Source organism: Sciurus vulgaris, assembly GCF_902686455.1.
Source record: "Sciurus vulgaris genome assembly, chromosome: 9".
Lineage (NCBI taxonomy): Eukaryota > Metazoa > Chordata > Mammalia > Rodentia > Sciuridae > Sciurus > Sciurus vulgaris.
Window position 1 is genome coordinate 133,298,306 of NC_136469.1, and position 13,356 is coordinate 133,311,661.

The following is a 13,356-nucleotide window of genomic DNA, read 5'->3' on the forward strand; positions in this document are numbered from 1 at the left end:
CACTGTAAAAATAAAATAAAATAAAATAATAAAATTCCTTATCCTAGACCTACTGGATCAAAATTTTGGAGGCCAGAAGCCAGAATATTCATTTTTATCAAGTTCCTAATACATTTTGTTTGCCAAAATTTGAGAATGTCTTAACTGCATGTAAGTATTCTCAATGATACTTGGATTTATATTACAAAGATCCCATACAATGATTTTAAAAGAAAAAAAAGCAGTGGTCAATTTCAGGAGGAAATTGAGAAAGGGCTACATTGCATATTACCAATAGTTAATTTCATTTAGTATTGGCCAGCCATATTGCCAGTACTTAGTACATTGGCCAAATTGCCAAAACTTAATTCCATTAAAAACATTTGTGTTTCCATTTAATACAGAGCACTCTATTTCTATGTAATAAATGGAAACAGAAAGTTGAGTTCCTTTCCTTTTTTGAGTGTTAAGAGTTTCTTTGAATTCTAGGGAAAGACCAGAATGTCAACAGTTTCCCTATTTACTCTTGTATTATTTTTTAACAGATTAAATTTTGATTCATGGTACACAAATGAGGTACATCATTTCAATGGTTGTACACGATGTAGACTCATACCATTCGTGTAATCATACACGTACATAGGTTAATGACGTCTGTCACATTCCACCACTTTTCATACTCTATTTACTCTTTTTTTTTTTTTTTTTTTTGTGGTGCTGGGGATCTGAACCCAGGGCCTTATGCTTCCAAGGCAAGCACTCTACCAACTGAGCTATCTCCCAGCCCTATTTACTCTTAAGATGAAGTCAAATGTGCTTTTCAAATTGGTTGTGTTTCTGGTATTGGAAAGGTACTTGTGCCATTGACTGCTCTTCACCCACGTGCCTCTTTTTCTCTCAATCCCTGTGTTCCACACCTTTGTTACCCTTAACGCAATCTTAAGATATGAAGCTGAAAACAGTGACAACCAGTCCTGAATCCTTTAAAGTCATATTGCCCACAGGCTGTTTTCAAAATAATTTGTGGAGCTTATAGTGATCTTATTAATATTTAATATAGCCTGTTTTGCCACAAAACATTTCTATTCTAAAATGTCATGGTCCATGATATTATGTTGATATGCTGAAATCTCAGTGGATATGTTGCCATTTTGTGACGAGGGTTTTTTTTTTTTTTTTATTTTGGATGTGAGATAGTACCTTTAACGTTACCCTTAATGATATAAATACCTTTAATAAAACTCTGGTATTAGTTAATATATGGTAGGATAATAGTAAAGTCATAATGCCATTTTAAGCTGCATGTTCTTGCATTCTTCACTCAAAAATGGGAACATTTGACCAAAAAAAGTTTTAAAAATATAATGACATCAGTACTACTCAAAAGCAGAGAGCCATGGGAACATGCTTTAGGGACATGCAAACTGGTCTGCAACAACAGGGATGATCTTCCTGAGGAAGACACACTCAGGCTATGTTAGTCAGCTTTTCATCACTGTGACCAAAATACCTAACAAGAGCAACTTAGAGAAGAAAAAGTTTATTTTGAGCTCATGATTTTAGAGATTCACTCTATGGTTGACTGGCTCCATTGCTCTGTGCCCAAGGTGCGATAGACCATCATGGCAGAAAGGCATGGCATAGGAAGGCTGCTCCATTCATGGCAGCCAGGAAACAGGACACTGTGAGGAACCTGAGACAAGATATGATCCAAGGGCACACATCCAATGACCACTTTATCCAATCATGCCCCCTTGCCCACAGTTACCACTCAGTAAGTCCATTCAGATTATTAATCCATCAAATTGAATCCACTGATGAGTTTATCCCTCTTATAATCTAGTCATTTTACCTCTGAACATTCCTGCATTGGATATCATGCATTCAAAAGGAGCTTTTCAGGAGCCATTTCTAGATATAGACCATGATGGAGACTGACATCTGAATGATGAGTAGGAGTGAGTCCAGCAGAGTAGGAAATATGGCCTTCTAGCTAAAGACCAGTGAAATACTCAAGAATTTGAACTTGTTTTTAGATGAGTGGTGGAAGTGTATGATGAGTAATGATAATAGTAGAGTTACCTGTGCTACTTAACTAAAGAAAATTGCTAAGCAGAATCACTAACCTAAGTCAACTTACCTATGTAAATTTCTACTTAAAAAGTCACCTAAGGTTTCACTTAGATTATCAGTTTATGGTAAGGATTAATTATCCAATAACTGTTGAGACAACCATTTACCCATCCAAGAAAATCTAAGTCTAGGTCCTTACTACATATCATATATCAACATAAATCCTAGCTAGATTTTAAAATTGTAAACATTTTTAAATGAAATCATAAAAGTGTCAGAAGAAACTATGTGTTGTAACTTTTTTATCAGCTGGAGTAGAGGTGGCCTTTCTAAATATGAGGCAAAATCAGATTACATAAGGGAAAAGATCAATAGATATGCCAATATAAAATATTTATAAAGCATAAGAAAGCTGGAAGAAATGGGGGAAAGGGTTTGTAATATGTATGGCAAGCCATGTACCAAAAGCCCCTACTAAGGGAGAGGGTTTTTTAATCTGGAAAAAAATTCAGGCAAAAACATTGCACAAAAGTATTAATAACACTGACTGATCAATTGGTGTTCAGTTATACTGGTTACCAAACAAATGGCATAGGGGGAATATTTCTGTGGAAATACTTTCACACTATGCAAACTCATGTACAATGATATCATGTAAGAATTACCTTAATGCAATGTTAACTTCCAAATGCACTATTAGGCAGGCTATCCCAGATATCATGGACAGGAATCCTCAGATCCCAAATTAAGATGCTCATATCACATGAGCATTACTTAAAACAAAAAAAAAAGTTGGAAAGTTGTAGTGAAGGTTAATAAATTTAAGACAGGGTCCAGCACAGTCAGAGGACAACATTACCTGAATTCTGTGTTACACAGTGTTGTTATGTCCTTATGTCTTTTGCTACATTAACTCTCACCTCTGACAGTTTGGTCATGAGGACCACAGTTGAAATTGAAAAGGGGAAGAAGGGCTTAGCAGTGCTTAGAGTCAATACATACTTGCTGTGTCAGAAATATGCAGGGAAAAGTATGCCTCATTAATGGCCTACTGAGAGCCATGTTTTTAAACTGTGTTTCTGAGGCAGAACACACATGGATACAGAATGGATATCAGTAATGAATACATTTTAGGGATGATAATAGCTGTTAGCAAGAAGGTAGCATCATATGTACCTCCTCACTTGGCCTTTCTCATCCTGTTGGTAAGACTCTCGTTTGTCCATCCTTTTCACATATGATCCCTTGGCTCTCTTTGTCATATCTATACCTATCATACCTTAAGAATTCTGCCTATCTCACAAGCTACTTGTTTATCCATTATACTTAACACATGAATTTCATACATCTTGTTTTTCTTTAGAACAAAATTGAATATTCTTCTAAGACAGTACACATGAAATACTTTGCTTGAAGTTTAAAAAAGAACTATCCAATATAGGATAAATTATTGTATATAATGGAATATGGACTGTTAGAATAGATAGTTCTTTGTATATACAGAGTATTGTCTAGAAGGATCTTCTCCAGAATATTAATATAATTTTCTGTGAATGAACATTTAGGGTTTTTGCTTCTTATTTTTTACAGGTGAGGTTGGGGGATACTATAAGAAGCTGTTGCATTTATAATTTAAAGAAAAGACAATTATGGTTTTAAAATTTTCAGATTGCCAACATTGTTCTATGGAGAGAATATAACCTTTGAAATCAGAGAGACCCAAATCCATTTACTAGTGGTATAAAATTGTGTACTTAGCCAGCCCTACCTTCAGTTTCCTATTCCAGAGAGCAAAGACAGTAAGTGCCTTAGAGGAGGCAAGAACTTGTGCAAAGAATTTAGCATAGTGCCAAGATCATATTAGTGGTCTGGTAAATGTTCTTGTACCCCCATATTTGATACAGTACCCGATTCTCTCCTGCCCTGTATTTCATTCCTGATGGCAAAAAAAGGACATGCAGATCACAGTGCTGGTAAATCCTAGGAGTTGAAAGAACTCTTTCCCAAGGCATTTCAGCTCAAGTTACCTTGATTAGAGTGACGTGGTCTAACAAAGCTGATAAGGGAATCTGATTTTCCCACTGTGTTCCATTATAACGTTGAAAGTATAAAATGCTATTGGAAAATATTTGGGTTCCAGGACTTAATAAAATCATATTTCAGTTATTAAAACTTGGGATTAGATTGCACTTTCACAAACTTGAATGTGTATAAGATCATCTAAGGCAGTGGTTCTCAAGTCTATTCAGACCCAACATCATCTTTTTCATAACATCCATGTTGCTATCTTGAAATTTATAGATCACATACTCTATTTACACACATTTCTTTAAATTGGTATACTCTTGTGACAGTAATGTAAAAGACAAATGCAAAGGAAGTAATTACAATTAAATAATATGTACTTCAATATCTAGATGGTCTGGAATGACTAACTTTATAACAGTATAGTACTCAGAGGCTTGCACACTTAATTGTGCTTATTGACAACCAAATACCAGGAGTTACCTGGCCATTGATGATGTGTTTCTAAAATGGTGAACAACTTTTAGTAAAATTCTGTTCCACAAAGGCTAATTTTCCTGTGGTTTACACAGTGGGAAAATTACTGTAGAATTTGGTGTATATTGATTCTACAGAAAATATTCAAAATATACAATTTGGAATTAATCAGGGAACTTGTTTAAAATGTAGATTCCTGCCCCCCCACCCCCATGCCCAGAGGTTTTTGCCTGAAGGGTACAGAATCTGGCCCTAAAATCTTTTGGTGATTCCGAGTCAGACATTCTGTTTTCTAAAGCAACTCTGGGAAGAAGGTTGTCCTAAAGAGGAGGACCTAAGATGAAAAACTAGAAACCCAAAACCCAGGTTTGCCATCAGTTCTCCTGCAGTGTCATCATTAGTGAAGGGAAAATAACTAATCTAGAAAGGAAAATCTCATTCTGTTTCAGACAATTATTTCTAATTGCCTTGACTTGGTATAAATTTTCTGGGTCAGTTTTCCTCATCTATAAAAATGGGTATTGTTACCGGCAGTATGGAGGGGTGGGACTGTGCTTGAGACCCATTGAAGCTTGATTTGTTTGTAAAGATTATTAAAATTCTCAATAAAAGGCAAGTTTGCAAAATGTATAAACCATATCAGTTCTTTATTACGGTAATGGCATTTTCACTTGTTAGAAAAATCTAATCAGGGTTCAGTCACTTTCCTGAAAGTCCACTGTTTAAAACCAGAGAAAACCATGCGAGGAAAACTTTAGCCTGTTAATCCCTCCCCTCCAAACAAACCAGAAAGGCACGAGCTTTGAAAACCTGACAGGATTCTAGCTCCAGTCGATCCGAGGCAATACCGTGGACTTAGACGGATCCCTTCGCCATCACTGGACTCGATTCACTTCTACTTTTCAGCTCCCTCTGTTACTCTCCTTCTCCAACCCCCCAGGCGCCCTCCTCTCCCACACCTGACACCATCCTTTCTACCTCTGATGACGTTTTCCCTGCGTTCTTACCACATCCTGCACTGTGCGCGTCCTGCGCGCTCTCGTCCCAGATTTCGGTCACTCGCCCCGCTGCTACCCCTTTGGTTTATGCCCTTCGTAGGGGGAATCTCCAGCAATCCTCCCGCGACGTCCCGGCTCCACTCGAGGAGGACTCCCGGTCCAGCTGTGCGCTCCCGCAGTTCTGGCACTGGCGGACACTGCGCCACAGACCCCACCACCTCTTCGCATCCGGGTTGCCGCTCTCCTAGCGTCCCCCCCCCCCCCCCCACACACACACACACACTCCACAAGCCTGTAACCTAAGCTCGGGGATATTGGCACTGGGTTCCTCACCACTATCCCCAGCCGCCCCACCCCACCCCACCCCCCTGCACACTGCCGCGGAGTCCTTTCCATACTTGTCTGGCTGTCGGAGGCCAAGGCCAGCTCTTCCTCCTTGCCCTGGGATGCCCATCTCGGGCTGGGTCCTTCGCCTCCAAGCCCGGAGCCCTGCACCACCCACGTGTACAAGAGCGCAGTGCCAGACCAACAACGCAAGACCGAAGGACCGCGGCTCCTGGCCGCAGAAGCTTTCCGGTTGTAGGAGAAACCTCGAACCCTCCCGCAAGCCGCGCGCAGATAGCGAGCTGCATGTGCTGGGCGCCGGCGCCTCGCCGCAGGGTGCGGGTGCCCGCAGAGCCGCAAGCGAGCGAGCGCGAGCGGACGGAGGGTGGGTGCGCGAATCGAGGAAGGGTGGGCGCATTGGTGGGCCTGGGAAGCAGACACCTCCGGAAAGCGGGCGCTACGCGGCTGTACTGGCGATAGGACTGCAGTGCCACCTCTCCCGAGAAAGCCCGCAAGCTCACACGCCCGCGCGCGTACGCACGTGCACACGGTGGGCAGGCAAAGCACGAGCGAGAGCATTTAAGTGCTGGGCGCCTTGTAGCTATGGCATCTGCCCTCAACAGCAAAATACACCCGCCCGGGACTTGCCCGAGCTCCAAAGCCGATTCCCGCGGTGCCACTGGCTGGAGAATGGACTGTGATCCCGAGATGCACATCAAAATGTGCAAGAAGATCGCCCAGCTCACCAAGGTAAGGTAGGGCGCTGAAGCTGGCGAGCTGCGCGCCCGGGGCTCCTGGAGCCCGGGAGGGAGAGCAGACGCGCCTCCCGGGAGGCCCGTGCCAAATCCGGACAAACTTTGTCTCTGAAGCCAACAGGGAAGGGAAGTAGTGCTCAATCTGGGTGGCTTGACCTTCTGGAGGCAGTATTCTGAAACATTAGAGAGAGAACCTTTGCCAAGGAAACTCCCGCAGCCTGCCTGCTGAGCAGGTGGGCTGTGCTTTCCCAAAGGAGGGGACGTGAATGAATCTGTGTGTGTGTGTGTGTGTGTGTGTGTGTGTGTGTGTGTGTGTATTTTCGTTTGCCATCTATGCTTAAGTGATCGTGCCTGGAATGTTGTGATTTTTTTCAACGCCGTACTTATAGCTGGGAGGTCATGTGAGCACTATTTAAATACTTGATTCATTTATTCCTTCCATTCAACAAACATTTGTCATTTGTTGACAAATGCCAGCAGCTTGTGGCATTGCACTAACACTGGAAGGCAGCCCAGGGGACTTACTATCAAACTGGCTGCAGATGTGTGTAGGAGTGTAAATGGGGAAGAGTACAATTCACTATATAATTATGGGATTAGAAAGGACCTTGGGAGGTCAGCCAGCCCTTCTCTCTTCTTCATCTCAGAGTTCTGGCTGAACCTGCTTGAACTGTGTGCTACTCATGAAGACCAGCAAGAAGATGTCACCGGTGCAGGCTGTTAACCCTCTTCAGCTTCCCGATTAAGGAGCTGCTTGTCTTAAGTTCCCCTCAGGTGCCGTCCATGGGGAACACCATTTCTCCCTGTCTTTTGCACAGGGTTTGGAGCAGTATGCATCTAGCTGTTTGTGTACTGTTTCCTTTTGATCTCCTAATAAACTTCTTAGAGCATGCCTGGCAGTGGAAGGTGGGGGCCAGGTTCTGTCCAGAAGTGTATAGAACATAGTCTTTCCTCGCTATCTCTTCCTCACTTCCCACACCCACTTTTTTGTGGGATCATGAGGATTCTCCCCACCACACACAGTATTTTACAGAAAGGAATAAAGCACAGAGGCTTGGAACAGAACTCTACTAGCTACTTCTCCTGCCCCTCTAGTACACTTCCCCACATTCTTGCACATAAGACTATCTCCAAGCAGTGATTTCTAGTCAAGGGCTGGAAACAGGAGTGGAGATAACCTGGAGGAGGCCTTGGCATGTATGACTGGTACTTTGGATCTAAGCTACATTCATCTAATTAGTGACATCAATCAAAACATTTATGCTGCCTGTAATCCCAGTGACTGGGGAGGCTGAGACAGGAAGATTCCAAGTTCAAGATCAGCCTCAGCAACTTAAGTGAGGCCCTAAGCAACTTAGCAAGTACCTATTTCAAAATAAAAAAGGGATAGGGAAGTGACTCGGTGGTTAAGTACCCCTGGGCCCAATCCCCAATACCAAAAAAAAAAAAATTATTCAAGTACCTGGAAAGGCACTTGGCACAATGTTAGACATCTTCTCTATCTTCAAAGAATCTAAAATATTTTTCAAGAAAAAGTCTTGAATATGGAGAACTAAAAGACATTGCTATATCATCAGTTACTAAGTTGGGTACTTCAGATTGAGTGCTGTAGAAGTAGAAGCAAAAGCCTATATCCTTTGAATATATCCAAATGGGTAGGATATGGCCTATGGACAGGAATAGTTAGGTGAGACTCTGGAAGAAAATTATCCATGAATTTGGTGTTAATTTGTGAAGTGCCTACCTAATATGTGCCAGGCACTATGTTGAATATTGATTCCATAAAACTTAATAAGATAGCTCCTGCTTTTGTGGTATGTCAGCACATAAATAGATCATTCCATATTACATTAATTTAATCATTCCATATTAATTAATGAGTGATTATTCCACTCATTAATATTTATGGTTTAGTTATTATGTGCCAAGCAATGAAGATATAGCAATAAAGAAGGCAGACATGATCCCTGGCACACAGTAGGCTGTGTTTCTTAACTACAGGTTGTGGTTGGGTGTCATGTCATGCCTCTGTTTATCATTTTCTCATACAATTGCTTAAATTAGAAATTTTTGTATTGATAAGCCATCTTTCTTTGTACAGCACACATTTTTCATATCTGCATATTTAATCCCTCCATGAGTTTTATTTTATGTCTCTCATAAGTGAAATTAATCCAGGTGCATTTATTGTGATTATTAATATACCTGGGCTTCTTATTCCATCATTTTTTATTTTCTTCATTACCATTCTTTCTCTTTGCTACCTTTTTCTCCATTCCTGCTTTCTATTGGATTAATAATGCATTCTATATTCCATTAATGAATTAAGAGCTCTGAGTTTTATTTTCATTCTTCTCAGAATTGTCTTCTTCAACATAGATTTTTAAATTTAATGTTTCCTAACAAAGCCATCACCTGATTTTTTCCTACAAAGCAGCTTTGCATACTCTACCCACTTAACAGTCTTCCCCTTTCTCATCTTGACATCAATGACTAGTTATAGTTTTACCTTTTAAATTTAAAATGTTTTTATACTCAAAAGTTCATTGAATTTACTGACATTTTATCAGTTTATCTGCTATCTTTTTTTCTCTTGGATCCAAAGTGTTTATTTATTTGTATTAAATACAAAATAAATAGTGTATTTATTTTGCTTTCATTGTAATATGACAATTTATTTGGATATAAAATTCTACTGGATAGTTACCCATAGCACATTAACGGTAGTACTCTGTTGTGTTCTGGTACAAATCGTTGCTAATTGTTATGTGTGGTTAAAAATTCTGCTGCTAATCTAAATTTGATTTCTTTGTAGATAATCTACTTCTTGCTTCTTAATGGCACTTCAAATTTTTGTTGTTGTTTATCTTCAATGTTTAGCAGTTTCACTAGAACTGTGTTGGTGTTTATCCCCTGCAGACATAGAAGAGTACTTTGTATGAGGATTCATATGCCATCTTTAATTCTGGAAAATTATCAGTGAATTTCTTTTGAAATATCGTTTCCCTTCTATTGCCTCCATTCTCTTTTCTGAAAATGCCATTAGGTTGTATGAGGAAGCTTCCCCACCTAGCCCCTGAGAGGATTTTTTTTTAATTTGTTCTTTTTAGTTATACATAACAGTAGAATGTATTTTGACATATCATACATACATGGGGTATAACTTCCCATTCTTGTAGTAGTGCATGATGTGGAGTTACACTGGTTGTGTATTCATATATAAGCACAGGAAGGTTATCTCAGATTCATTCTACTGTCTGCCTTCCTTCCCCCCATTTCCCCTTGTCCAATCTCATGAACCTCCACTACCTCCCCACCTCTCCCCCTGCTGCCTATTGTGAGTCAGCATTCACATATCAGAGAGAACATCAGGCCTTTGTTTTTTTGGGATTGGCTTATTTCACTTAGCATGATAGCCTCCAGTTCCCTCCATTTACTGGCAAATGCCGTAATTTCATTCTTCTTTATGGCTGAGTAAGATTCCATTGTGTATATGTGCCACATTTTCTTTATGCATTCATCTCTTGAAGAGTACCTGGTTGGTTCCATAGCTTAGCTATTATGAATTGAGCTGTTAGGGCAGTGTCACTAAAATATACTGATTTTAAGTCCTTTGGGTACATGCCAAGGAGTGGGATAACTGGGTCAAATGGTGGTTCCATTCCATGTTTTCTCAGGAATCTCCATACTTCTTTCCAGAGTGGTTGCACCAGTGTGCAGTCCCACCAGCAATGTATGAGTGCACCTTTTTCCCCACATCCTCATCAACATTTATTGTTACTTGTATTCTTGATAATTGTCATTCTGACTGAGGTGAGATGAAATCCCTGAGAGATTATTTTAAAAAATGTTTTTGTCTCTCCATTGCTTCCTGGTGTATTCCTTAATCCTGCCTTCCAGTTTTCCAATCTTATGAATAATTTGCTCCAGACTTTCTCCCATCTGTTAAGTATTAGAATTTTAATGACTGTATTTTCCATTTCTAAGATCATTGTTCCTATTGTGCCTGTTATGATTGATAATTTCCTGTTTAATTTTTATAGCTTAATTTGGGTATAATTTCCATATCATAAAATTAACCTGTTTTAAGTGTGCAGTTCAACATATTTTATTAAATTTATAGTCACTGAGCCATAACTATGACCCAATTTTAGAATGGTTTATTGACTCCAAAGAAACCCATCCCTCATGCCCATTTGTGCCCAGTCCTTGTTCATATTCTCAGCCCTCATCAACCTTTAATTTACTTTTTGTCTCTTTAGATTTGTCTTTTATGGAAATTTCACATCAATGAAATCATGCAATATTTGATCCTTCTCATCTGGCTTTTTTCCTTCTTTTTTTTTACTTAATCACTAAATCTTAGCATAATATTTTTGAGTATCATTCATGTTGTAGCACACATCATTAATTCATTCCCTTCTTGCTCACTTTTTTTATCTCTTGTACAGATAAGCCATGTTTTGTTTAGCTGTTCACCAATTGACCAATATTTGAGTTCCCACTTTTTTGGTCACTTTTTTGAAAAAAAAAAAAAAAAAACCTCACTTTTGTGATCTCAAATGTCAATTAATTGTTAATATGTATTAATTACTTTTTCTTATCCATCTTCTTCAGTAGTTTACACAGTGTCTGGTACATAGTTGACCCAAAATAAATTTATTAAAATTCAATTAAAGTTTCCTTCCACACATTGGCTAAGATTTCTTTCATGATACTTCTTCCTAACATATTATATTTGATTTGTGTATAGTAGGTCTCTTAAAGTAATAAATGCCTTAGTTTTATTTTTAATACTTGACGACTAACAGGCACTCAATGGTAATCTAGTCAGGAAATATTTACAGCAATCCAAAGTCCAGGATGTACATTAAATCACCTGCAGAGCTTTAAAAACACACACCAGTTACAGACTTGACAAGGAAATGCAGTGTCTGATCTTAGACTGGATTCTATCTTAGTGGGGAAAAACACGCTACAGTGTTTGTCCAATGAGATAGTTGGGCCAATTGATAAAATTGAAATACTGATGGTAGAAAAAAATAAAGGCATCTGGAATTGACAACTATATTACATCTCTGCAGGAAAACATTCTCGGGAAATGCACATTGAAATATGTCTTACTTTTGAAAAAAATGTGATGCCTTACAAAGCATTTTATGTGAAAATAAAATGTAGACTATAAAATATAAGCATAGAATAAATGATAAATGGGGCACAATGTGTAAAAATTAGGTGATTCTGAGTAAAGGGAATGTGGATGTTCTGTGTACTATTCTTCTTCTATCCAGTTTTTCCTATGTTTGAGATTATTTCTAAGCACAAAATTTAAAAGCAAAGAAATGAAAAGCATTGGTGCATTCGGGTGCCATTTACAAGGAACAGAGGTAGTGGGGGCAGGTATTGGCATTTTTGTCAAAGCCCTTCAAGAGTGTCCAATATCCAGACAGGGTTGAGAACCACTGATTTGGAGCAATTGAAAGTTTAAGCAATAGAGAGTCTATAGAGGAATTATTTGGGAGCGTAGGAAGATTCAAATCCATTCCCCACTAAAGCCACTGGGAAGATTTCAGTCTTGGGAGCATCAGGCAGGATTGCCCGGCCTGTTCCTGAGCCTGTGGGTGTCTTTGTTTCCCCTTCCATCAGTCTCCATGTGGAGCTCTCACCATAACCTCAGCCCCAGGAGAGGCGGACTCTCTCCTACCCAAAGAATCCCCAGTTCCAACATTTGAGGAGAGAATGTCTTGCCCCAGATACAAAACTCAATGAAGACCTTTTGTCTTAAAACAAGAAAATGAGTGGGAGAGCATGTGGTCCTCCCATGAACCCATCCTGAAGGCCAAAGGTCGACTCTCGGAAACCCAGACCACAGCAGAAGAGGTGAGCACAGCTGTGGCAGTACCTCTCATCTGGAGCAATGAAAGGAAAACTTCCTGGGAGGGAATGAGCAAGCTTCTTAGTGCCAGAAACCATCAAACTCAAAGTAGGAGTAAAATGGGACCCTCTTGGTCACCCTTGTTTCAGATCTCTGCCAGTTTTTTGGAAGACCCTTGTTCTAGAACGACCCAGTCCTAACATGTGACAACTTGCCCCAAGGTGCCATGAGATCAAAGAAAAGGAAGCGAACAGCTCTGGATTGCACAGAGTGCAATTTATCAGGGGACTTGACTGAGGAAAGCATAGTCCCGGGTGGCAATCAGACCTGTTAAATCCATGCAATTTTGGTCAGAAATAGGGGCCTACTTACTGGTTAGGACAAAAGTGACCTCATTCTGGATGTAATGTACCTGGTTTATCTTAAGATAATATCAAAGAGTCAAGCACATCCCTGGACCCAGCATCCATTTATAAAGCCCACATATGACTCTAATGGCTTTATCTATTATGGTTTGCTGAGAAATTATGCAAGAGAAGCCAGTTAGGTTACTCAGGGGCAATTGTAACTCAAGGTGGCTATGGTTATATGGAGCTGAATCCATACAATGCTGCAAGAGCAAAGGTTCAGTCAAGTGCCCACAACTTTTCCTCCTTAATAATATCTTTGGTCCTTATCTTTGTGTACTTTTCAAAGCCTTTATGATACTCCTCATATACATAGCAAATCTGCATCTCAGGGAAGGAAGCATGGTCTCTAATTGATAGAGAATCCAAGGTGCAGGTGCAGGGTGTGGGCTCAGCATTCCTGCCCAATGTCATGTTAGTGTATATTGACAGAGCTAGGACAT

The 13,356-nt window shown here is 39.8% G+C and overlaps 1 protein-coding gene across 2 annotated transcripts in view; it reads left to right on the forward strand.

Annotated features, from left to right (window-relative positions):
- Window positions 1-1,194: 1,194 nt before the first annotated feature.
- Window positions 1,195-13,356, forward strand: part of FAM184B (family with sequence similarity 184 member B) — a 135,593-nt gene continuing 123,431 nt past the window's right edge. For both annotated transcript variants that reach the window (XM_079154253.1, XM_079154254.1), the window contains exon 1: window positions 1,195-6,626. In XM_079154253.1, coding sequence (XP_079010379.1) covers window positions 6,480-6,626 — 147 coding nt within the window. In that variant the 5' untranslated portion in view covers window positions 1,195-6,479. The remainder of the gene's footprint in view (window positions 6,627-13,356) is intronic.